This window comes from Papio anubis, chromosome 17 (assembly GCF_008728515.1).
Source record: "Papio anubis isolate 15944 chromosome 17, Panubis1.0, whole genome shotgun sequence".
NCBI lineage: Eukaryota > Metazoa > Chordata > Mammalia > Primates > Cercopithecidae > Papio > Papio anubis.
Genome location: NC_044992.1, coordinates 58,109,672 through 58,136,805, shown reverse-complemented (window position 1 = coordinate 58,136,805; position 27,134 = coordinate 58,109,672). Strand labels below are relative to the sequence as shown.

Genomic DNA, 27,134 nt, shown 5'->3' with positions numbered 1-27,134 from the left:
GAGCTGCTGTGAGCTCCACCCAGTCTCGAGCTTCCCAGCAGCTTTGTTTACCTACTTAAGCCTCAGCAATGGCAGGCCCCTCCCCAGCCTCCTGCTGCTGCCTTGCCGGGTAGATCACAGGACTGCTGTGATAGTACGAGGGAGGCTCCAGGTGTGGGGACCCTCCCCGCCAGGTGTGGGATATGATCTCCTGGTGTGCTCCGTTTGCTCAAAGCGCAGTATTGGGGTGGGAGTTACCCGGGATTTTCCAGGTGTTGTGTGTCTCAGTTCCCTGGCTAGAAAAGGGATTCTTTCCCTATGCCTCCCAGGTGAGGCAATGCCTCGGCCCCGCTTCAGCTCGCTGGTCGGGCTGCAGCAGCTGACTAGCACCGACCATCCGCACTCCCAGTGAGATGAACCCAGTACCTCAGTTGAAAATGCCGAAATCACCGGTCTTCTGTGTCGCTGGCGCTGGGAGTTGGAGACTGGAGCTGCTCCTATTCGGCCATCTTGCTCCGCCCTGAACTCTTTCAAATAAAGCTATAATTCCTTTAAAAATTTTGCAGCTGTGTATCAAATTATAATCCATTCCATTAGACAAATACCATATTCACAAATTTCTTTGAGACAGGCTTCTTCTGTTTTGGTCCAAGAATCAGGATGCTGTGGTACAATACCCTTATGATTCTTAGAATCCCTCTTACCTGTCAGAGAGCTTCTAAGAGGTACAACATGGAAATGTTTAGAAGCCTTTTTGTTTTGCCTTTTTCAGGCATTGCCCAAATCTTTCTGAGGTCTTAACCAAGTGTTTAAAGATGTGTCCTTGCAATTTTGATCCTGAGTCCATATTTTACTAGCAAAACCTTGGATTTGACCTTTGCCCTCAGTTTGTTTCTTCCTTCAGAGCCTTTTGCTAGTGGAAGAAGCTAAGAATGAAAAATAATTTGCTTTTACGATCTTATATGTCCTATTTTGGACATACGAATATATCTCTGGACCCTGCTTGAAATCTGAGCCTGTCTTCTCTATTTTATTTCTCTTGATTTCTTCTGTTTCATACACAGCTGAAATAATCCATTAGGCAACAAAAATCAAATAAAATACCTAGGAATAAATTTAACCAAAGGTGTAAAAGATCTATACACTGAAAACTATGAAACATCAGTGAAAGAAACTGAAGACACAGATAAATGAAAAGATATCCTGTGCTCATGGATTGGAAGAATTAATATTGTTAAAATGTCCGTACACAAAGCAATCTACAAATTCAATGCAATCCCTATCAAAACTCCAGTGGCTTTTTTCACAGCAATTAAAAAAAAAAATCCTAAAATTCATATGGAATCACAAAAGACTCCAAATAGCCAAAGCAATCTTAAGCAAGAAGAACATAAGCTGGAGAAATGATACTTCCTGATTTCAAAATATATTACAAATCTATAGTAATTGAAACAGTGTGATATTGGCATAAATACAGACATATAGACCACTGGAACAAAATAAAGTGCCCAGAAATAAACCCATGCATTTACAGTCAACTGATCTTTGACAAAGGTGCCAAGAACACACAATGATTAATGGATAATCACTTCAATAAGTGGTGTTAGGAAAACCAGAAGTCCACACACAGAAAAAGAAAATTTGGCCCTTATCTTGCACCATACACACAAATCAATTAGAAATGGATTAAAGACTTAAACATAAGATCTGAAACTGTAAACGACTAGAAAAAAACATAGGGGGAAAGCTTCTTGACATTGGTTTAGGCAGTAATTTCTTAGATATGACCCCAAAACACAGGCAACTAAAGCAAAGATAGATAAATGGGATTTTATCAATCTAACAATCTCCTGCACAGCAAACAATCAACAGAGTGAAGAGACAAGCTACAGAATCAGATAAAATATTTGCAAGCCACATATGTGATACTAGGTTAATATTCAATCTATGTAAAATACCCAAACAATTCAATTACCCCAAAACAACCCAAGTTTAAAATGGGCAAAGAACTTGAATACATGTGTCTCCAAAGTGGATATACAAATATATAAAATGTTCAACATCAGAAATCATCAGCAAAATGCAAATCAAAACCACATATGCCTCATACCTGTTAGAATGACTATTATCAAAAAGAGAAAAGATATCAAGTGTTGTCCAGGATTTGGAGAAAAGGGAATCTCTGTCCACTGTTGGTAGGAGCATAAATTGATATAGCCATTATGGAAAACAGTATGGAAGTTCCTCAAAAAATCAAAAATAGAACTACCTTACGATCCAGCAAATCCCTCTTCTGGGTATAAAGCTAAAGAAAATGAAATCAGGGTCTCAGAAAGCTATCTGTACTCCTGTGTTCACTGCAGCATTATTCACAATAGTAAAGATGTGGAAACAACCTATATGTTCATCTACAAATGAAGGGAGTAACAAAATATGGTATATAGATATAATAGAATATTATTCAACATTAATGAAAGGAAATGCTATCATATGTGACAAGATAGATGAAGCTGGAAGACTTTTGCTGAGTTAAATAGCCAATCACAATAGGATAAATACGATATAGTAGTCAAACCCTTAGAAGAGGAGAGTAGAATGGTAGCTGCCAGGGGCTTACAGAAGGGGAAAATGGGGAGTTGCTGTTCAATGCATATAAAATTTCAGGTACAGAAGATGAAAATGTTCGAGAGATCTGCTGCACAACACTGTGATTATAGCTACAATACTGTGGTATACCCTTAAAATCTCAAGTAGATCTTATGTTGTGTATTTTTACTACAATAAATAAAAGAAAAAAATTATTTTAAAAAGGGAAGCTTCTAAACGTTTATTTAATTTTTGTTTTCAATGTGATTCAGGTAGACATTTCATATGTGAAAAGGGGATGAACAGTCTGATCATAAAAATGTGCTTACAATTGAAAAACATGATTACTAAATCTGAAAATCACAATGGAAACAGAAAACAGCAGATTAAATATTATAGAAAATCAAATCAGTGAATTAGAAAACCAGCTCAAAAAATTCTCTGAGAAAACAAAGGAAAGCATAAAAAGATGGCTATAACAAATGAAAGTATAAGAGATGAAGAATATAGATTCAAAATCCCCAATACAGAATAATACGAATTCCAAGAGGAAACAAACAGACACTGGAGAAGCAATAAAGAAATAGTACTCAAAATGCCCATCAAGATTGTATAGAAAAGAGCCTTCAAGAATCAACTTAGGGCTGGCCACAGTGGCTCATGCCTGTAATCCCAGCACTTTTGGGAAGCTGAGGTAGGCAGATCACTTGAGGTCAGGAGTTTGGACCAGCCTGACCAACATGGTAAAACCCCAACTCTACTAAAAATACAAAAAAAAAAAAAAAAAAAAAATTAGCCAGGCGTGGTTTCACGTGTGTGTAAGCCCAGCCACTCAGGAGGCAGGAGAATCGCTTGAACCCAGGAGGCAGAGGTTGCAGTGAGCCGAGATTGCACCATTGCACCCCAGCCTGGGCAGCAAGAGCAAAAACAACAGTAAATAGGATTGCTTTCTTGATTTCTTTTTGGATAATTCATTGTTAGTGTATAGAAGTGCTACTGATTTTTGTATGTTGGTTTTGTATCCTGAAATTTTACTGAATTCATTTATTAGTTTAAATAGTTTTTTAATGCAGTCTTTAGGGTTTTCTGCATATATGATTATGTCATCTGCAAATAGAAACCATTTTCCTTTTTACTTTCTGATTTGGATGCTTTTTTCTTGCCTGACTACTCTGGCTAGGACTTCTGTACTGTTTAATTGGTGGTGAGAGTGAGCCTTCTTGCCTTGTTCTTGATCTTAGAGGAAAAGCTTTTTTAGCTTTTCACTGTCTGAGTATTATGCTAGGTATGGGCTTTGTCCTATATGCATTTTGTTATTTTGATGTACATTCCTTCTGTACTTAATTTATTGAGTTTTTATCATAAAAGAATGTTGAATTTTGTCAGACTTTTTCTGCATCGATCCAAATGATCGTATAATCTCTGTTCTTCATTCTGTTAATGTGGGGTGTCACATTTATTGTTTAGCATATATTGTACCATCCTGGCATCTTAGGGATAAATCCCACTTGATTATGGTGTATGATTCTTTTAATGTGCCATGAAATTCAGTTTGCTAGTATTTTGTTGAGGATTTTTGCATCTATGTTCTTCAGGTATATTGGCTTGTAATTTTCCTTTATTGTAGTGTCTTTGTCTGGTTTTGGTATCAGGGTAATGCTGCCTTTGTAAAATGAATTTGGAGTATTCCCTCTTCTTCAGTGTTTTGAATGAGTTTGAGGAGGATTGGCATTACTTCTCAAATGTTTGGTGGAATTCACCAGTGAAGCCATCTGGTTCTGGGCTTTTCTTGGTTGGGAGATTTTTAATTACTGATTCAGTTTCCTTACTAATTATTGGTCTGTTCATATTTTCTATTCTTCATGATTCAATCTTGGTAGGTTTTGCATTTCAAGTAATTTGTTCATCTCATCTGGGTTATCCAATACATTGGCATACTGTTGCTCATAGTACTTTCTTACAGTTCTTTTTATTACTTTTTTTTTTTTCTTGAGATAGGTTCTCGCTCTGTCACCCAGGCTGGAGCACAGTGGTGCAATCACTGCTCACTGCAGCCTTGACTTCTTGGGCTGAACCAATTCTACCTCATCCTCCCAAGTAGCTGGGACCTCAGGTGTGTGCCACCACATCCAGCTAATTTTTTTTATTTTTTAATTTTGTAGAAATGAGGCTCACTTTGTTGCTGAGGCTGGTCATGTACTCCTGGGCTCCAGCAATCCTCCTGCCTTAGCTTCCCAAAGTGTTGGGATTACAGGAATGAGCCACTGCACCCAGTCATTCTTTTTATTTCTGTTAGATTGAGTGTAATGTCTTATCTTTCATTTCTGATTTTAGTTGTTTAGTCTTCTCTCCTTTTTTCTTATTCTATGTAGCCAAAGGTTTTTCAACTTTGTTGATCATTTCAATTAATCAACTTCAATTTCAATTAATCAACTCTTAGTTTCATTTTCTGTTTTTTCTATTTTCTGTTTTATTCCTGCTCTAATCCTTACTATTAATATTTACTTCAATCTGCTGGCTTTCAGTTAGTTTGTTCTTTTTTTAGTTCCTTAAGGTGTACATCTAGGTTGTTGATTTGAGTTTTTTTTCTTTTTTAATGTAAGCTTTTACAGGTGTAAATTTTCCTCTTAGCACTGCTTTCACTGAATCCTACACATTTTGGTGTGTTGTGTTTTTGTTTTCATTTGTCTGAAGATATTTTCTAATTTCCTTTATTTTCCTTTCTTGTTTGACTCATTGGTTGATGAGAATTTGTTGTTTAATTTTCACACATTTGTGGACTTTAATACATCATTTCGTTAATTGCTTTCTGTTATATAGTTCCTTTTGTTCATTTCTTCCTTATATTTCCTTTTGATTTGATGATTTTTGTTGTTGTAGTTTGCTTTGATTCCTTTTCTTTATATTTTGTGTACCTACTATATTTAAAAAATTTATGTTACCATAAGGCTTACATAAATCATCTTATAGTTGTAACAACCTATTTAAGCTGGTAACTTCGATTGTATTAAAACATTCAATACTTTTTACTCACTCACACACTTTATGTTATTAATGTCCCAATTTTCACCTTTTAATATTCTGTATTCATTAACAAATTATTGTGTGATATGAAACCATCCAAGTTGTCCCATAAAATGGATGTTTATTTTTTTTTGAATAAACACAGTAATTAACCCTCCCAGTCTTCACACTCGAGAAAGTTAACGTTTGTCTTAATTGAGTTCCTTTCTCTGGAAACCAACCATCTGTTATCCCAGATAGTATCAAGGAACTGAAACTTACCAGATCATGGCATCTAGACAACGTTATGCCAGACCCCTCACCTATCATGATTGCCTAACCAACCACCTGCTTCCTGTTGACGAACTCCTCTTCCTTACCATTCCCTAATTCCTGTTTTCCCACATTTAGTTATATTTCTTCCCTGCTATATAAACTAATTTTAGTTGGGCGAGGAGATGGATTTGATACTGATCTCCCATCTCCTTGGCTGCAGTGCCCAAATAAAGCCTTCTTCCCTAACAATACTCATTGTCTCATTGATTGGCTTTCTATGCGGTGAGCAATGGGACCTAGACTGGACCCCTGGTGTTTCGGTAACAGTTACAGTTATTTTTAAGACTTTCATCTTTTAATTTTTATATTAAAGTTTAATGAACCACTATTACATCAATAGAGTAATCTGTATTTTATATATAATTACTTTTATCAGTGAGTTTCATATTTTCATGCGTTTTCATGCTACTAACTAGTGTCCTTTCATTTCAACTTGAAGAACTCCCTTTAGAATTTCTTTTAAGTCAAGTGTAGTGGTGATGAACTCCTTCAACTTTTGTTTGTCTGGGACCATATCGCTCTTTCATTTTTAAAGGACAGACTTGCATGGTATATAATAATATCCTTGATTGGCAGTTTTTCTCTTTCAGTACTTTGAATATATCATCCCATTCTCTCCTGGTCTATAAAGTTTCTGTTGAAAAATCCGTTGCCAGTTTTATGAGTTTCCTTTGTATGTAATGAGTTGCTTTTCTCTCTTTGATTTCAAAATTCTTTTTTTCTCCTTGACATTTGGCAATTTGATTATAATGTGTCCTGGTGTAGATCTCTTTACATTCAACCTACTTGGGATTCTTTGAGCTTCATAAATCTGGATGTCCATTTTTCTCCTCAGATTAGTTCTTTAAATAAGCTTACTGCTTTTACCTCTCTTCTCTTTCTCTGACTTTAGTAATATGTAAATTGGCCTGCTTGATAGTGTCTCATAAGTTTCCTATGTTTTCTTCAGTCTTTTAAAAAATATTTTTGCTCTGTGGAATGTATAATTTCAAATGTCCTGTCTTTGAGTTTACTGATTCTTTCTTGTACTTGATCAAGGCTGCTGTTGAGCCCCTCTAGATAAGTTTTTAGTTCAAGTTATTGTATTCTTCAGCCCTCAGATTTTTCTCTTTAAAAATATTTTGTTTGTTAAAATACTCATTTTGTTTGTGCATAATTTATCCTAAGCTTATTGAAATTTTGATTATGGTTATTTTTAATTCTTATCAGCTAATCCATCTACCTTCATTTTTTTAGGGTTGGTTTCTGGAGATTTATTTCGTTCCTTTCTTTGGGCCATTTTTATTTTCCTTGATCCTTTTTATTAATGTGTACATATTTGAAAAATAGCCACTTCTCCCCGTCTTTATGGACTGGCTTTGTACAGGGGCAAACCTTCAAGAATTGGCCTGAGTAGAGATTCTGGGGTCCTCATAAACTTTTTCTGTGGATATGTCTTCTCTGGACTTCCGTGTGTGAATTTCTAAGTAGTGGGATTTGCTGGTTTCTGTTTTTAGGAGATCATAATCTCTTGTTCCTTCTTATTCTGTGTCTTGTACTATGGGCCTTCTGAAGCTAGTAGCACACTGGCTCAATCCTTTTTTGGTTATTACTTGCTCTTTTATTTTCAGCTGCCCCTAGGCACTTAGTTTATGCTGCATCCCACCAGTGCTTCAAGACAGATGAGACAGAAACCAGTTCCTTGGGCAGTCCCCCAAGAGTCTGAATGTTGGATATATGCTTTAGTCTTCTCTTTTCCTCCCCAGGGAGAAGCTGTGGACCATGAGCTTTTCTAATTGTGTTATGCTGAGCCAGGGGTAGGAGCTCTGGCCATGAGTGCTTACTAGTTCAAACCACCACCTTTGTTCTCAGTGGTCCCCAGGCATTTAGAGAATGCCAGTTCTGTGAGTACCTGCAGAATCCGGTCCCTTAGGCAGCCCCTTCCAAAAGCCAGAGTGTTGGACAGATGCTTCAATTTTTTCCTTCCCCAGGGAGAAGCTGGGATTGGGGGTTTCCACCTGCTAGTTCTGAGCTGGTGGAAGGGACTATGGTCAGTTACTGCATACTAGTCCAAACTGGAGGCTTTGTTCTCAGCAGTTCCCAACATGGGACCCTTTCCTTTCAGAGCTAAGATTCAGGCAAGACAGCAACAAGTCCCTTAAGTAACCTTGCTTATGGCACAAGAGGATTCCACAAATTTTCCTACTGGCTTCAGTGTGGTTGGTTTCATGCTTGCCTGGGGTACAGGAGCCTCTCATCTGGTCTCTGGATGTCTCACAAAGGGAATCTTGGTCCATGTATTGTTGTTGAATTTATGTGTCCATTGAGAGAAGGAGAGTCTTGCTGACATCACCCCGTAAAGTAATTTTCTTTTACAGGAGGACATTTGATTGGTCTTCCTTTAGCCTTTATATCTTTATACGTATAATATCATTCCTTATTTCTTTATATGTATAGGGATAAGTTAATATTTTTCTAGTATTAAGAATCAGTGTTGATACTTAGTGTTTGTGAATTCCTGTTGAAATATTTTCTCATTAGGAAAAAGTGAAAGGGAAAATTTATATTCGCCTAGTTTTACGGCTTAAGAGTAGCAAAGGGCATGTCAGGGAATGTTACAAATGTACTGAATTTTTTCTTTCCATGTTGGTTTTGGCATCCTGAAATTAATTGAGGCACGATACCCCTTTTCTGCCTGGCACAAGTACCATATTATGAGCTCACTGTGATCAGGTCCCCTGTATCAACTGTAGGCTGTCCTTATAAGCACCAGGACTTGCTATTCTGTGTGGCATGGGGCACCTGTTATTCATAAAAAAGCTTTTAGGGTTGAACTTTTCTCCCACTTTCTGTTTCGCTGTTCACCCCGACCACCAGCGCCATCACTGAATTTCAGCCTTTGTACTTACTTAGAGTTTAAGTTGTTTCCAGGTGGAGACAGTCTCATGGCAGAAAATGAAATTTCTGTACCTAATGTCCTGTTTTTCTCATGCCAGCCAGATTTTAACAAATACTGACCTCTTTCAGTTGGCTCAAATGCCTTCACAAGAAGCTGGCTTCTGCAATGACTCTCCATTACTTGGCCTTCACTGGAGCACGTATTAGGGGTAACATAATAAGTTTAGTTAATAATAATGGACATGTTTAATTGGAAGTAGGGCTATTCAATTTGTATTTGTAATGGGTTTGGAGGCCAAGAGAGCAATTTGGACTACAGATATACATTTTGTAAGCAAAACCTCTTATTATTTGAAAAATTAATACATTGGATCATCCAGAGAAAACTTGTAAAATGAAAATAAATTAGTTTAGACACAGAACTCTGGGATCACAGCATGTATGGGATGGGCGAAGAAAGCTAGTGAAGGTTACTGTGAAGGAGATCTCTGAATGATAGGATGAGAACCATGGAAAAATGGTTTTTGTTTGTTCATTTGTTTTTAGACAGGGTCTCACTCTGTCACCCAGCCTGGAGTGCAGTGGAACAATCACAGCTCACTGTAGCCTCAATCTCCTGCTGGCCTCAAGTGATCCTTCTACCTCAGCATCCCAAGTAGCTGGGACCACAGGCATGCACCACCAAGCCCGACTGACTACTTTTTTTCACATGTTGCCCAGGCTGGTGCCAAACTCCTGAGCTTAAGCAATAGGCCCACCTTGGCCTCCCAAAGTGCTGGGATTAGGTGTGAGCTACTGCATCTGGCCAGAAGAATGGTTTTATGGAGACATTGAATGCAGCGTCGTTAAACTACTGTCTCTAATGTTGTAGTGAGATCAACTAAATTAAGGACAGGTTATGACTCATTTGCTTGAGTGTCTAGGAGACTGTTGATGACCTTACTTATAGCACTTTTGGGATAAATGCAAGTCATATTGTAGTTGATTGAAAATATATGACAGGTTAGAGCATGGCCCCAATAACATTTTTGAAAATTTATCGTGAGGGTAAAAAGGTTGGTACAGAAGGACAGCTACAAGTGAATTAAGAGGGTGTGTTGTTTTATGTATGCAACCCTGTGCAATAAATAGATAAATATTTCAGGCTCCTTTTTAAATTAGTATTTTTTATGAGAAGAATTTTAATATTTAAGCATTTTTCAATTTTTAAGTATAGATCTTTTTATGATTATTTAATCTATTCTTAAAGAAGAATAGGCCACTGCTTAGTATGACATACCAGGTTACCTCTCCTCATAGAGTTTTAAATGCTTATATCAGCTGATGCACATTGACTGGTAAAATTATACTCAAAATATTAACTTTGCCCATTTTTCTCATTTGCTTTTAACTATTTGGATGTTTGTGATACTGAATGGGGTATAAAAAATAAACAGCTCTCTTTAAAACAGCTTTTTCAGCCATTTTACATTACTTATTAACTCGTCTAAGGAATGTTATTCTATCAGTTTTAATTACAAAATACATTCATTTTAATATTGTCTTTTGAATTCGTATTCTGTCTTTTGGAAATACTTAGTGTAGGTCACAGTTTGTAAAGGAAATCCTGATATGGTTTGTGGTTGAATGTTAGTGACTTTAATCTATTGTATATTGGTTATTTTCCATTTCATATATCTTGAAGCCGTTGTTCAGAGAATAGGTGTTCATAATTATGGAACTTTCATTGAAGTGGTTTGAATAAAATCATATAAGGCTAAAGGAGGCTATTTAAGAATGTATTTTATATGATATTTATATGAGAGAAGTCTTTCTGATGAAGTCCATTTAAACTGGTTTCCTACTTACCCTGCATTTCACATTTTACCTAAATTAACAGGGTGTGTTTTTAAATAGAAGACTTTGATATACCTGTGGTTTCTGACATGCTTTCAAATTAATTGAAACTTTAAACTACGTGAAGATTTTGTTATTTTATATGTTGTAAGGCTTCATGTTGATGTGGAACATGAATCCAACCAAGTTTGCTGACCCTGAAACAATGTTCTTCCCATAGAATATGTGCTTCGTTTTCTCTCTTTTTACATTTGGGAAAAGGGGAAAGGAGGAGAAAAGATTTAAATGCAGGTGATTTATTTTAGTCTGACTTAAAAACAGCATTTGCATAAGCAAGTCTGTGGCATTTATGTAACCTCTTATAATTTAAATGAAATGAAATGATACATAAAAAGGTTATTATTTGTATTTTTTTTTTTTCATGTGGAACATCTTTTTTTGTGGTGGTGTTGTTGTTGTTGTTGTTTGAGATGGAGTCTTGCACTGTCTCCCACGCTGGAGTGCAGTGGCACAATCTCAGCTCACTGCAACCTGTGCCTCCCAGGCTCAAGCGATTCTCCTTGCCTCAGCTTCCCAAGTAGCTGGGATTACAAGTTCTCGCCACCATGCCCAGCTATGGAACATCATTGTTAATACAAACTATCATCTCATTTCCAAGGGAAAAAAAATGGTAATCCTAGATTCTAATACTCTGTGTCCTCTGAATTCTCCAAATTGTGATTTGATTATTTTGGTCTCTTAGCAGGGAACAGTACACTGGGAAGCTCCGAATGAGATCGCATTCTATGAGTCCAACTCACAGAGAAGATGGACAAAATATTACCCCAAAGATTTGTGTAAGATTAGATTTTACTTTTGTTTGGTTTTTGCTTGTTGCTTTAAAATAGCTGAACAAGGTTTTAATTTCACTTGTTGAAGTGCCAATGATTGGCTTCAAAACGGAATAAAGTTGGATGATTCTGGTGAACATCCTGATGTCAAAGAAAGTGGGGTGTTTGGTATATAGTGTAGTATCCCTTCTACTTCCTCAATGATTCTGATGTGTTATATTCATCAGTCTGTTGTTTCTCCTGTGTAACAAAGAATAACATTTTCCCTTTATTCAGAATATATATAGAAATAATTATATACCCGGTGATCATAAAATTAAGAAGAAATTGGTATTGTAGTGAAGTAGGGAACACTGCTTTTCTAATGAAGGTAAACTGTGTATATCTTGAAATAAGACTGTCTGTCTTGCATCTATTTATTCAATATAGATTTGGTTTGGACAAGGTGCTAATGAGCACTCCAGTTAGCTTTTTTTTTTTTTTTGAGATGGAGTCTCATTGTTGCCCAGGCTGGAGTGCAGTGGTGCAATCTTGGCTCACTGCAACCTCCGCCTTCCGGGTTCAAGCTATTCTCCTGCCTCAGCCTCCCAAGTAGCTGAGACTACAGACATGTGCCACCACGCCTGGCTAATTTTTGTATCTTTAGTAGAGACAGGGTTTCGCCATGTTGGCCAGGGTGGTATTGAACTCCTGACCTCAAGTGATCCTTCCGCCTGCCTCAGTCTCCCAAAGTGTTGGGATTACAGGCCTGAGCCACTGCGCCCGGCCCCAGTTAGCTTTGAAAAGAGGAACACTGTGCCTGCTTATTCCAGTCTTATTGCCTAACTCTGGCTGTCTTGAGTTACGTGACTTTTCGTTACAAGAGAAAGCATGTATAACGCATGACTGTTTTAGCACATGGCACTATAAACATAACTCACTGCATTTTATCCAATGATAATTTGGAATTAAAAAATATAAAGGGCAGCACATTTTCAGTAGTGATAAACTACAATCATTATATTTACTCAGAATAAGCAAGGCAGGTACATTTTCTTATTTAAGAAATTCTTGTTCATGAAAAAGCATACAAGAAGCAGAGGACCACTAGTAGAAGTGATAATGAATTTTAATATAGTTTTATAAATAATAATAATGCAATATTTTATTGAAAAGAAATGTAGAAACTCAGTAAAATATGAAGAACATTTTAGTGCATTTAAAAAAATCACTTCATATTAATTTAAATGATCATAGATATAAATAGGTACGTTTGTTAGCAATTAAGCTTTCTAAAAGCATGAGAATGCTATATCAAAAATCTAATTTCAAATATTCTTTCTGGGCTGGAAACTAGCCATTCTCTTCCACAGACTTACCTTTCTAAGTTTTTAGGGTTTTCTGGTCATAGTCAATTTCTGGGCACAGATCTTAGGTTGTCTCTAGTTCATTATAGTTTTAATCTGGGCTGTTAAATGTGTAATACAGAAATTATACAGGAGGGGAAAAAAGCATGGAATTGTTATGTTTTAAAAAGTAAAGAATCACCATAATTGTGTGGTTTTTTTTTTTTTTTTTGAGATGGATTCTTGCTCTGTCGCCCAGGCTGGAGTGCAGTGGCCTGATCTTGGCTCACTGCAAGCTCCGCCTCCCGGGTTCACGCCATTCTCCTGCCTCAGCCTCCCGAGTAGCTGGGACTACAGGCGTCCGCCACCACGTCTGGCTAATTTTTTGTGTTTTTAGTAGAGACAGGGTTTCACCGTGTTAGCCAGGATGGTCTTGATCTCCTGACCTTGTGATCTGCCCACCTCGGCTTCCCAAAGTGCTGGGATTACAGGTGTGAGCCACCGCACCCGGCCATAATTGTGTTTTTATGATGTGAGTCCAAAGATTATTTATATTCAGTGTATGAGTGAGAATTAATTTAAGAACAAAGAGCTTCTTGGACATAAGCACACAACTTCCTGTTAACTAATTTTTATGAGAATAATTCATCTTTTCACGTCGCCCCTCCCCCCCCACAACACACTTTAAAGCTACTGTGGTATACCACAATCAAAACTTTTTGTAAAAGAACTTAAAGAGAAGAGCCTGGGTTTATTTTTTAATCTTTTACTTTTTGAAATCTAGTTACTGTGTGAATATATTATTAAGGCAGCTCATAGCCCTAAGCTGCTGTACTAGTCATTATTTAGAACTGAGAACCAGGCTGGGCGCGGTGGCTCACGCTTGTAATCCCAGCACTTTGGGAGGCCGAGGCAGGTGGATCACCTGAGGTCGGGAGTTCAAGACCAGCCTGACCAACATGGAGAAACCCCGTCTCTACTAAAAATACAAAATTAGCCGGGGTGGTGGCACATGCCTGTAATCCCAGCTACTCGGGAGGCTGAGGCAGGAGAATCGCTTGAACCCGGGAGGCGGAGGTTGCGGTGAGCCGAGATCGCCCCATTGCACTCCAGCCTGGGCAAAAAGAGTGAAACTGTCTCAAAAAAAAAAAAAAAAAAGAACTGAGAACCCTAGTTCAGTTGTAACCCAATCCTTTCCTCTGAGGGCAATACAGCATTACCAGACAAGCACACAAAACTCTCATGGCGCTGAATGACATGTATTTTGTCCTTTTTTTCTCTCTCCCTTCCCCTCTCTTTCTCTTCTTTTCCTCCCTCCCTTTCCCTGCTTTCCCTTCTTTCCTCCCTTCCTTTCTTCCTTCTTTCCTTCCTCCCTTCTTTCCTGTCCTTCCTCTTTGTTTCCCCTTTTATCTCTTCTATCTTTTCCTCTTTTATCTCTTTCATCTTTTCCTCTTTTATTTCTTCCTTCTTTCCTCCCTCTCCTCTTCCTTTTTCCCTTTTGTATTTCAGGAAGTTTATTCGAAAAAGTCTCCTGTTTCTTTGGATGATAGTGACATTGAAGCTCGCCTTAATAGTTGGAATCTTGGGGTAAAAAAAAGTATTTGCTTCGTGTATATATAGATGTGTCAAAGTCATATTGTATGTGGATAATATCTGAACTAATTTGATTTTATTCAGTGAACGTTGGATGTTAGACATTTGTTACTGTGTGGCCTTGAGAAAGGCTTAAGTATAGAAAATAAATAACATTCTGAACAAACATAAAATAGTCCCTGTCCCCAACAAGCTAACTTTCTTATGTGTGAAATAAGAGATATACATATAAAATAGTTAAGTAACAATAATAATTTATGGTAGTATATGGTAGAATACCAAGATGAGTTATGTGAGTCACCCTAAGTGGAGGGGAGGGAAGGGAGAACCTGAAGCAACACAGCCATTTGGGTTAAAAACACTCAAGGGGACCCCATGGATGAGCAGCTGTTACGGACAGCAGTTTATAGAGGCTGTGGGTCAAGAAAGTATTTGGAGAGAGAGGGAGGTGGGAATTGGTGGCAGAAATAGGCACTAAGAATGACGTGGTGGAGTAAGTGAGCTGTCGTGATTGGGTGTTTAGAATTTATGTATGGAATCTGTGAGCACTGTGTCAGCCTGCATTACATTGGAGCTTTGAATGCTAAATTGAGAAGTTTAGCTTTTAAATTTTAGGCAATATTGAGCTCTGGCGTTTTTTTTCTCATTTCACTTTACATATATGCTAACTGTTTAAATGCTTTTAGGAAACAACAAAAAGTGCTTAAAATGATTTTAGAATATGTTTTATTGTAAAAATAATTTGTAGTTTGAAAAATGTAGAAAAATCAGAGGAATAAAAATCAACAGAGACCTGTGTTAACATTTTGTTATATAACATATCTTTTCCTCCCTTTTTTTCTGTGTGTTTTTATAAGATTCAATAAAATTTTATTATAAATACTATCTTATATGCAATTTAACATTTTATATGAGTTTGTAAGAACTCTATATAAAAGACTGTGAATGGTAGCATTTATTTTTCTTTTGGATGGATATTCCATAAGCTTTTTAAGTGTTCTGCTATTTTTGGACATCTGAGTTGCTCCCAGTTTGTTTAACATAAGTAATTTTGCAGTAAAATTCCTTGTAAGAGTCTTTTTATACATATTTGGTTACTTTCTTAGCTTATATTACATCTTTGGTACATCTTTTGGTACAAGGTTTATACCAATTTCAACCAGCAGTATCAGTTGTCCATTTTCTTCACCAGCAGTATATCAGTTGTCCATTTTCCACCTATTCACTGACATTAGGGATTGTTATTTCAAAAAACTTAAAACCTTTCTACTAATAATGGTCTTTAATGAAAGCAGTGCTTTAGGGAAATTGACTTGGTGGGATTATGAAAGTTCTATTGGATATGAGTAGAAATGGAGAAAAGGTCCTGATTATCTTTTAGGTCTTTTTTTTTCTCTTTCTTTCTCTTTCTTTTCTTTCTTTCTTTCTTTCTTTCTTTCTTTCTTTCTTTCTCTCTCTCTCTCTCTCTCTCTCTCTCTCTCTCTCTCTCTCTCTCTTTCTTTCTTTCTTTCTTTCTTTCTTTCTTTCTTTCCTTTCTTTCTTTTCTTTGACAGAGTCTTCCTGTGTTGCACAGGCTGGAGTGCAGTGGTGCTATCGTGGCTCACTGCAACCTCTGCCTCCTGGGTTCAAGCAATCCTCCTGCCTCAGCCTCCCACGTAGCTGGGATTACAGGTGCGTGCCACCATGCCTGGCTAATTTTTGTATTTTTAGTAGAGACGGGGATTTCACCATGTTGGTCAGGCTGGTCTCGAACTCCTGACCCTCAGGTGATCTGCCCACGTCAGCCTCCCAGAGTACTGGGATTACAAGCATGAGCCACTGTGCCTGGCTGTTTAGGTCTTTATAGTGGACTCCATGTTAGCATGATTGCCGGGAGGAGGGAAAGGTAAAAAGGAAAAACTTTTGAGAGTAAAATGTGCTAAGTGACTGATCGAAAGACTGAACTGAAGGGCACCTAAAGGCTTGGTTCTGAGAAATGGAAATGTTGGCCTTTTGTCAGTTAATTGACTGTCAGATGAGGGCGGACCCATTTTAAAGGTTTTAATTTAGATAGTGGAGTTGAAAACTGGTAAGGTTTAATGGGGTAGTTCAAGGCCTAGAGTTTCTTGAGAGTCAACAGCTGGAGTTATATGTTGGAGTCACACTGTTTGAGAAGGCAGCTGCGCCCAGAAACTAGAACAGCTCTAGTCTTTGGAGAGCTCGGAGAGTCAGGAGGTCTGGGTGGAGAGCAGAGTGAGGGAGGATGTCTGGCTCGTGGAATGGGCACAGTTAGAAGGTTGGGAAATGGATAGGAAATTAAAGTAATGTGGACCTCCTATTAATTTTGGGAGTTTTCTAGAGAAAGAGAGAAGTAGAATTGATGAAAGGAGGATAATAAATCAAAAGAAAAACATTTTCATGTTTTAAGGTGCAGGGGAAGTTGCCATTGGAGGGAAGTCCTGTTACCAGTGTGGGAGAAGAGCACAGGAAATCCTTCAGAAAGACAAATTCCTTTTGCCAGAGAGCAACATCAAAGTGGAAAAGAAAATTCTGGAGCTATCCTTTTAAACTCACCTTTTCCCTTAGCCACTTGAACCATGATATACATTACTTAGCACATAGAGTACTTTTCACGGTTATTTAACTGTTCTGAGAATTAAATCTTTCTTGGTATAATAAAATTAAAACATAATATTTAAGATATTGTGAGGTAATACCTTAGAAGTAGGTCTGTCTAGGGTTTTGTTTCACATTTTTATTGTTCAAAGAATACAATAACAGTGTAAAATATAAAAGTCTTGCATTTTTATGTATTTATACCATATAGGCATTAATCAGGCTGAGCTATATCTCTTTATTACAGTAGAATAATTTAAGTATCCAACTTACTAGAAAGCTTAGATTTTGCTTTGATTTTAGTTTTGTATGAGACTGCGTGATTGGCTTTTTTCTTTCTTCCTCCGAGTGATCCATTAGGAGCTAGAGTTAATGTTTGTGCTCTGGACTACGGATACATTTCTTATATACTGGTGTTCTTGTCAGCATCTTCATTCTGATGCATTAGATGTTGTAGAATTTGAATTGTCTAGTTTTTGTTAAAAAATCAAATTTTCCCCAAATATATTCTTTATTTTCCCAGAAATCAAATTCCCAAATATATTCTTTATTTTCCCAGGAGTATGTTAGTATTTTTTCTAGGAATACATAATTCAAGTAGAGCTTTATTTGTTAAAAACTAGCAATGATATTTTTCTCTTGTATTTTTTCTTAATATTTAACCTTTTCAACATTTAGTTTTTGTGACGCTTTCTTGCTTTCTCAATATATTTTATACCTATTTCGTGTCTGACTCTCTAAGTCACAAGCTGAAAGGTTGTGCTGTGGGTATGCGCTATTTGTAAGTTCATCTGAGTACTTGCATGGATGGAGGCTTTGGAACATTCTCCCTTTAGTGACTCATGGATCATTGTGAAACACTCTATGTGTACCCATTTGAAAAAAAAACTTTAAAAAATATGTCTTATTTGGTTTTTCAAGTTTTAGATTCTGTTATTTATTTTGTGATTAATATAATATCTTAAGGTCTATGTCAGGAATATTGGAAGTTTTTGATGTTGACTAGGAATTATTTGTAGCTTCCTTTTTAAAGTGCTGTAGTTTTAAGGTAGCAGGAAAAAGTCCTAAGTATGTTCATTCTGGTTTCTAGAATGTGCTTGTGAATTTTCTTTGATAAGTGAGGTGTATAATATTAACATTCAATGAAAATCACAATCATGAAACAAGTTCCCGTTGAATTTAAATCCCTTATCTACTTTATAGGTATAGAAATGGATGGGAAACATTAGCTTGCTGACACAATTGAAACCTGCCATTGAATGAAGCTTTTAAATTGAATCACTAAAAATCATGGTCATTACTGACTGATGGTTTAAAAGAAAAATTACCATACATAGAAAGACCAACTTTTATCCTAAGAAAATTACGTTATTGTTACTCTTGTGTGGTAATTGAATTGATAATATTTTCTTTGCAATTCTAATTATACATAGATTTGTAGTCTTTGTTATTTTTTCCTTTTCCTCCTTTCTCTTCTCTTTTTTTTCTCTTCTTTTTTTCTTTTCCTCTTCTTCATGGGTCTTTATTATAATTTACTTAAGGTACAGAGAGGGGAAATATGTTGTGTTCATTAACGGGGTACTTTGTGGTATGATTAGTTGGGACAGTTCTCATTAAGTAAGCATGTAATTTCAGCTGTCTTATCTAGTTTTATTTTAGGCAATTTCATGGTTTTTTTCATGTAGGTTAGAAACCTGCCGTTTTTCTTTTCTTTTTTCTCCTTTTCTTTTCTTTTCTTTTGAGACAGGGTCTTGCTCTGTCACCCAGGCTAAAGTGCAGTGGCAAGACCATAGCTCACTGCAGCCTTAAACTCATGGATTCAAGTGATCCTCTTGCCTCAGCCTCTTGAGTAGCTAGTGGTGCACACCACTATGCCTGACTCCTGTCCATTTCATACTACACAATGGTCTTGGAGAGAAACTGAGCTGAACATTCCGATATTTTAGGCTTCTCATGCAGCTGTAGTTTTCTACAAATGAGTGAAAGTGTCAGATTTTGAGACTAGGACAAAGTTACCCAAATGAAGAAGAGTTATGAGAGTGGTTTACATAAAAAATTAATACTTTGATAAGACAAATTCTCTTTGTCTTTCTCTAGAGTATAAAAATATCTGGAAGTATCTACTCAAAATGGTAACTGATAATTCCACATGGTAAAATATAAGCGCTTATTTTCTTAACATTTTAAGTGTTTTTTAAAAATATTAAGTATTTATTATTCATAAAAAACAAAGCCACAACAGTATTTATAGCATTTTCCCCAAAGCTTGCATTTGGGGAGTGTAACTATATTCAGAGTTTTATTTGAGAAGTTGACATTTATTTGTTTTAAAAGTGAATGTAAACTTCTGGCCATGAGTAAATCTATTACAGCCAGGTTCTCCCACAACCAAGAATTCTGGACAAAATACAGAAAGCAAACCACCTGGGGACTCTGAAAAGTCAATAATAACAGGCTGATTGAGAGGGAAGTTGGACTATGAAGAATCACTGATACAGTGGCAGGAAGTTTCCTGGTTTTCTGTTTGTGTTTTTTTCTTCCTTAACTCCCAACTTTGACTCCATGGTGGGCCAAACTGAGGGACTGTGTAGCAGGCGTGGATGGCAGAAACTTACAGAGCAGTCCATCTTTTTGGCCAGAGAAGTGGGAGAATGGAAGAATGTGAGGGGATTTTTTTTTTTTTTTTTTAAATTTCCTGGCCCTGCCTCTACACCAGCCCCAGTGGAAAAACTATGCTATTGTGGTCTCAGGGCAGCAGTTAGCGCCCATCTGTTTGGATAGATCAACAGATAAAAGAAACCTGTTCATACAAAGAATTGGGAGGAACATTTTATATACTATTTTTTTCCTGTGTCTTTTCACTTGCTATTATACTTTGCTCTCAGAGTGGGCCTAGTCACATGGAACTGTGAATAGTTCCTTCCAACTCTGAAGGAACCTCATTATTTTGGCCAGTGGGACTGAGAAAGAAGCTGTCAGAGCCAGAGAGGTATGCAGGGAAATCCAGGAATGGAAAGAGTGGGAGAAGGGGATTGCTAGTTCTGTGTATGAACCAATACAAGTTCCAGTCTTTCTCCAAGGTGGACACATGTGGAACATATCCCCCAAATCATAGTCTCATAGAAGTCTTAGAGAACTGAATTGTGATATAAACTATTGCCCTAGTCCCAGACCACACCAAGTGGTACATGTGAGGGGCAGACTCAAATGACATAGGAAAGACTTCAAACTTGGAACTGACACCAGAGCTTCTGTCTGTAGAAGGAGAGATGGAATTTGCAGACTGATCTGAAGGCAGTTGATTGTCCCCTGAGACAAACAAGCATCACCATTTTTCAGAACCTCACAATATAATTATAATGATTAAGATGATAATTTTTCAGATCATAGAGAATTAAACTGGAGATTGGCAACAAATTATTTGGGAAATCCACAAAGATTTAGAAATTAACACACTTCTGAATAATCCAGGGGTAAAAGAAAAAATCTTAAGGGAAATGAGAAAATATTTTAAATGACAACACAACATATCTAAATGTGTGGGATGTAGCCAAAGTAGGTTTCATTGGGAAATTTACAGCATGAAATACTTACTTTAGAAAAGAAGAGGGGGTTCTATTTCTAGAATGGTAGCATGAGGAGCTCCACAGATGTGCTCCGTAGCAAAACAAGCATCATTGGTAATTGGTAATTAAAAGTCTCTGGAAATTGTCCTAAAGGCATACAGCAAATGAAGACATTTATTCAAGAAAATCAACTACAGCTTGGTAAGAACAGCAAGAGTTTTTGGCACTTGAACCATGACTTGCTTTCACTTTTCCCCTGTTCCTCCTCAAGCTCAGCTTCGCAGAAATTCCATTCCCAGTGGGTGTGGCAAAGAAGATGAAGTTTCTCTCCCCTCAGCTCCCAATCGAGGGATACAGTATCGTATTGGGAGGGGCGTGCTGCCGAATTTCTTATCCCTTTGAAGTCTGAGTGGAGGTGGCTAAATTCCTGGTGAGTGCAGCTTAGTGGTTGGGGGAGAGGGCTGTCTTCCTCCACTCAGCCAAGACTGATACGGCAGAAGCTCTACCCCAGACACAGTAGGCCAAGAATACTGTGGCCTTGATTGTCTTTACCTAGACTTGTTCATAGGATAGAGGTTTCACTCCAGGAGTCGCAAACCAGGAACAAGAAAGCTTCCTCTGCACAGTGCCTAGTGTAGTAGCTCAGAGATTTTTGCACAGGGGGAGAGGCAGTCTGAAGATCAGTAAGATAAGAAGCTCTCCTCCAAGAAATGGACTAATGGAAACAGTGTGGGGAAGTTCAAGCCTAAGGATGCTCTAGAAAACAATGGAGATTTTAGTGGTCAACAAATAAGAGGAGTCTGGTAGTTTATATTAATTAACAGCAATAAGCTAAACCACAGGCTAGTACAGTCACCAGAGAGAACCAGGGACAGAGACAGCCAAGAAGAGTCCTCCTGGGGTCAGAACAATTCTCAGAGACTACCTCAGCATCTGTCCCTGCCTGAATTTAATTGAATCAGGCTATGGAGCAATTTATGACCCAAGGTATTGTTGAAAATAATAGAACAAATGGCCAGCAATTAGTAGACATAAGAGCTGGGTGTGATATCAAATTAGATATACAGTTTAATAAAATGATAAGGAGAAAAAACAGTTAGAGGAGCCCTGCTGAATCCACTGTCATCACAGGTGATTGTGTGCATGCCCAAGACTGTATGCACTAAGGGGTGACTCCAAAGTCTTCACACTGCGGGAGAAATATACTTTATGAAATAGTCTAGCCAAGCCACTAATGAAATAAACAAATGAAAACAACTAAAGTTACTCATGGAGAGGGGAATCAGTGTCCAAAGTTGCTACATTGTATTACCTAAAATGTCCAGTTTTCAAGAAAAAAAATTACAAGACATGCAAAGAAACAGGAACGTATGGCCATTATACAGAGAAAAATTATGCAACAGAAATGGCCTGTGAGAGGGCCAAGAGACCAGATTTAACAAACAAAGACTTCAAAATAGCCATTATAAATGTGTTCAAAGAACTAAAGGAAACGATGTTTAAAGAAGTAAAGAAAGCTGTGATGGGCCGGGCGTGGTGGCTCATGCCTGTAATCCCAGCACTTTGGGAGGCTGAGGCGGGCTGATCACAAGGTCAAGAGATCAAGACCATCCTGGCTAACACAGTGAAACCCCATCTCTACTAAAAATACAAAAAGTTAGCTGGGCATGGTGGCGCACACTGGTAGTCCCAGCTACTCGGGAAGCTGAGGCAGGAGGATCACTTAAACCTGGGAAGTGGAGGTTGCAGACAGCCGAGATCGCACCACTGCACTCCAGCCTTGGCTACAGAGCGAGATTCCATCTCAAAAACAAAAACAAAAACAAAAAACAGAAAGCTGTGATGACCATATCTCATCAAATACAGAATATCCTAAAGAGATTTAAATTATAAAAAAGAACCAGAGCTGGGCACAGTGGCATGCACCTATAGTTCCAGCTCCTCAGGAGGCAGAGGAGGAAGGATTGCTTGAGCCCGGGAGTTTGAGGCTGTAGTGTGCTGTGATCATATCTGCGAATAGCCACTGTACTCCAGCCTGGGCAACATGGTGAGAACCCCATTGCTAAAAACAAAAAGCAAAAAAAAAAAAGCAGATGGAAATTACAGTGTTAAACAGTATAACCGAAGTGAAAAATTCACTATAGGGGCTCAGCAATAGATTTGAACTGGCAGAAGATTCAGTGACTTGAAGATAGATTGATAGAGATTATGCAGGCCAAAGAAGAGAGAAAAAAGAATGCAGAAAAATGAACATTGCCTCAGGTAAATGTGGGATACCATTAAGTGCACCAACATATGTGTAATGGGTGTACCAGAACAAAGAGAAGACAAAGGAGCAGAAAATATGTTTGAAGAACAATTGGCTGCAAAATTTCTGATTTGATGAGAAACATCAATTTGCACATCCAAAAAGCTCAAAGCACTTCAAGTTTAAATATAAAGGGTCACACCCAGCAACAGTACTAAGATTGCTGAGAAACAAAGAGAAAATCTTTTTTTTTTTTTTTTTGAGACGAAGCATTGCTTTTGTTGCCCAGGCTAGAGTGCAATGGTACGATCTCAGCTCACTGCAACTTCTGCCTCCCAGGTTCAAGCAATTCTCCTGCCTCAGCCTCCTGAGTAGCTGGGATTACATACAGGCAGGCACCACCACGCCCGACTAATTATTTGTATTTTTAGTAGAGATGGGGTTTCACCATGTTGGTCAGACTGGTCTCAAACTCCTGACCTCAGGTGATCCCCCTGCCTCGGCCTCCCAAAGTGCTGGGATTACAGGCATGAGCCACCGCACCCGGCTGACAAAGAGAAAATCTTGAAAGCACCAAGAGAGAAAAGAAAGTTCTAAATTACAAATCTAAGCCCCCATCTAAAGAAACTGGTGAAAGAACAAGTTAAACCCAAAGTAAGCAAATGAAGGAAATAATAAAGATTACAGTAGAAATCAATGAAATTGAACACAAAAAAGCAATAAAGAAAAGCAGTGAAACCAAAAGCTGGATTTTTGAGTGATGAATGGAATCAATGAACTTTTAGCCAGACTGACAAAGAATGAAAAGAAGAATGGATTTGCTAGTATCAAGAATGAAAGAGGAGGTATCATTACAGACACTGTAGACACTCAAAGTATAATAAGAGATTACTGCAAGCAACTCTGGGCATAAATTTGACACTGTAGATGTAAGGGAAAAAGTCCTTGAGCAACACAGACTACCAAAATTAAGATGAAATAGATAACCTGAATAGTCCTATAGCTATTAAATAAATATAATTTGTATTTTAAAACCTCCCAACAGGCTGGGTGCAGTGGCTCACGCCTGTAATTCTAGCACTTTGGGAGGCCAAGGCGGGCGGATGACCTGAGGCCAGGAGTTCGAGACCAGCCTGGCCAACATGGTAAAACTTTGTCTCTACTAAAAATACAAAAATTAGCTGGGTGTGGTGGCATGTGCCTGTAGTCCTAGCTGCATGGGAGGCTGAAGCAGGAGAATTGCGTGAACCCAGGAGGTGGAGATTGCAATGAGCTGAGATCGTGCCACTGTACTCCAGCCTGGGCGATGGAGTGAGACTCCATCTCAAAAACAAAAACAAAAGCCTCCCAACAAAGCAAACTTGAGGGCTGCATGGTGTCACTGACAAATTTAATCAAACAATTAAGGGAGAAATAATACCAGCTCTATACCATCTCCACCAGAAGAGGGAACACTTTCCAGCTCATGTTGTGAGGCCAGTTTCATCTTAGGGAGATAGTCACATATCTGGCAAATACCTTTATCCAGAATATATAAAGATTCTTAAACCTCAACAATAAGAAAACAACCTAATTAAAAGATGGGACAAAAGATACTATGATGAGACACCTCTACACACCTATTACAGTGGTGAAAACAAACAAAGACCTGACAATGCAAAATGCTGGCGAGGATGAGAAGCAACTGGAACCCTTACCTCTTGCTGCAAAATATTACTTGGAAAACAGTTGGCACTTAAAAAAAATTAAAACACATTTATCACATGACCCAGCAATCTCACTCCTAAGTATTTACTCAAGTGTGATGAAAGTCTGTGTTCACACAAAAACCTTATATGCAAGTATTTATAACAGCTCTCTGTCCCCTCTTCTTTAGTAATTGTTCAAAACTGCAAATAGTCCTAAATGCCTCTCAACTGGAGACTGGATACACAAATTATATGTGCATCTATACAATGGAATACTTTTTAGTAATGAAAAGGACTCAATTATCAAATCACACAAAAAAGTGGATGAATTTCAAATATATTATATTGAGTGAAAAGGCTAAATTGAATGAAAGTAGACTAAAAAGGCTGTTTTTTTTTAAAAATTGCATTTATATGGTATTGTGGAAATGGTAAAACTATAAGGATGGAGAACAGGTTAGTAGTTTCTAGGTGTTGAGCTAGAATTTGGCTACAAGGGTATAAATGGCACTAGGGATTTTTATTTTATTATATTTTAAGTTCCAGGGTACATGTGCAGGATGTGCAAGTTTGTTATATATGTGTGCCATGGTGGTTTGCTGCACCTACTAACCCAACACTTAAGCCCAGCATGCATTAGCTCTTTTTTCTAATGCTCTCCCCACAACCCTCTAGCCTCCCCCGACAGGCCCCAGCGTGTGTTGTTCCCTGTGTCCATGTATTCTCACTGTTCAGCTTCCACTAATAAGTGAGAACATGTGCTGTTTGGTTTTCCATTCCTGTGTTAATTTGCTGAGGATACTGGCTTCCAGCTTCGTCCATGTCCCTGCAAAGGACATGATCTTTTTTCTTTTTATGGCTGCACAGTATTCCCTGGTATATATGTAACACATTTACTTTATCCAATCTATCATTGATGGGCATCTGAGTTGGTTCCATGTCTTTGCTATTGTGAATAAGAACTAGGGATTTTTTTTTTTTTTTTTTGGTTTGATGGAACTATTTTGTTTTTTTAAAATTTTTAATTATGGATACATATTAGTTCATATTTATGGGGACGTGATATTTTGATACAAGCATACCATGTGTTATAATCAAATGAGTTATTTCAATATCATTTACCTCAAACATTTACCATTTCTTTGTGTTAGGAATATTTCAATGCCATTTTTCAGTTATTTTGAAATATACAGTAAGTTACTGTTAACTATAGTTACCCTACCATGCTACTGAACAGTAGATTTTATTCCTTCTATCTAGCTATATTTTCGTACCCATTTGCCAGCCCCTATTTAACCCTCATTCCCCACTATCCCTCCCAGCTTCTGGTAACCATCATTCTATTTTATACCTCCATGAGTTCATTTTATTTTTTATAGCTAGCACATTAGCACATATGAGTGAGAACATGTGATATTTGTCTTCTGCACTTGCCTTATTTCATTTAACATAATGTCCTCCAGTTCTATTCATGTTGTTGCAAATGACAGTATTTCATTCTTATGGCTAAATAATATTCAATTGTGTATATATACCACATTTTCTTTATCCATTTATCCTTTGATGGGCAATTAGATTGATTCCATATCTTGGCTACTGTGAATAGTGCTGCAGTAAACATGGGAGTTTACCATACATGCAATAATCTGTCCCATGTTTATTACAGCACTGTTAGATATCTCTTCCATATACTGATTTCCTTTCTTTCGGATGTAGACCCAGCATTGGGATTGATGGATCTTATGGTAGTTCTATTTTTATTTTTTAGAAACTGCCATACTGTTCTCCATAGTGGCCGTGCTAATTTACATTCCCACCACCAGTGTCTAGGCGCTGCCCTTTCTCCACATCCTCGCCAGCATTCTTTATTGCCTGTCATTTTGATACATTTTTAACTGATGTGAGATGGTATCTTACTGTGGTTTTGATGTGCATTTCTTTTATGATTAATGATTTGAGTATTTTTTTCATATACCTGCTGGCCATTTGTATGTCTTCTTCTGAAAAGTGTCTATTGAGATCTACCCATTTAAAAATGAGGGGTTTTTCCCCCCTATTAAGTTGTGTGAACTCTTTATATATTTTGGTCATTAATCCCATGTCAGATGCTTAGTTTGCAAATATCTTCCATTTTGTGGGTTGTCTCTTCACTTTGTTCATTGTTTCCTTTGCTGTGCAGAAGCTTTTTAGCTTGATGTGGCCCATCTGTCCATTTTTGCTTTGGCTGCTTGTGCTTTTGAGGTCTTGCTCAAATAATCTTTGCAGAGACCAATGTCCTGGAGTGTTTCCCCAACAGAACTGTTTTCATTGTATTTTGCTGGTTATAGCACTGTACGCTTTTGTCAAAGCTCACAGAGCCATAGAGTGAATTTAAATTTAAAAAATTAAAAAAGTTAATATATTCTGTTCTTTCCATGAGGAGTCAGCCATGAGCAACATTTTATTTTTTTTTGTCTTGTGTTTTATTTATTGTTTTAAAGAAAAAGAAAGAAATTATTTGTGCTCCTGACCTGCAAGGATATGTTCTATTTATAGCTACAGCTAACGATGGGTAAAAGAGCTGAAGCCTATCAGAGTGACTAATAATTTCTCTTTTTCTATGTAGTATGTTTCCTTTTAAAAACCATGATTCACCTAGAGTTATTTTTTTGAAAGAACTAAAAAAAATTTTG

General features: G+C 37.5%; 1 protein-coding gene across 16 annotated transcripts in view; it reads left to right on the top strand.

The window, feature by feature from the left end:
* Positions 1-27,134, top strand: part of CEP112 (centrosomal protein 112) — a 551,317-nt gene that overhangs the window by 48,621 nt on the left and 475,562 nt on the right. For 15 of the 16 annotated variants that reach the window (XM_031657708.1, XM_031657706.1, XM_031657712.1 and 12 more), the window contains exons 5-6: positions 11,360-11,453; positions 14,282-14,359. In XM_031657708.1, coding sequence (XP_031513568.1) covers positions 11,360-11,453; positions 14,282-14,359 — 172 coding nt within the window. The remainder of the gene's footprint in view (positions 1-11,359; positions 11,454-14,281; positions 14,360-27,134) is intronic. The other variant, XM_031657705.1, reaches the window with a different exon arrangement.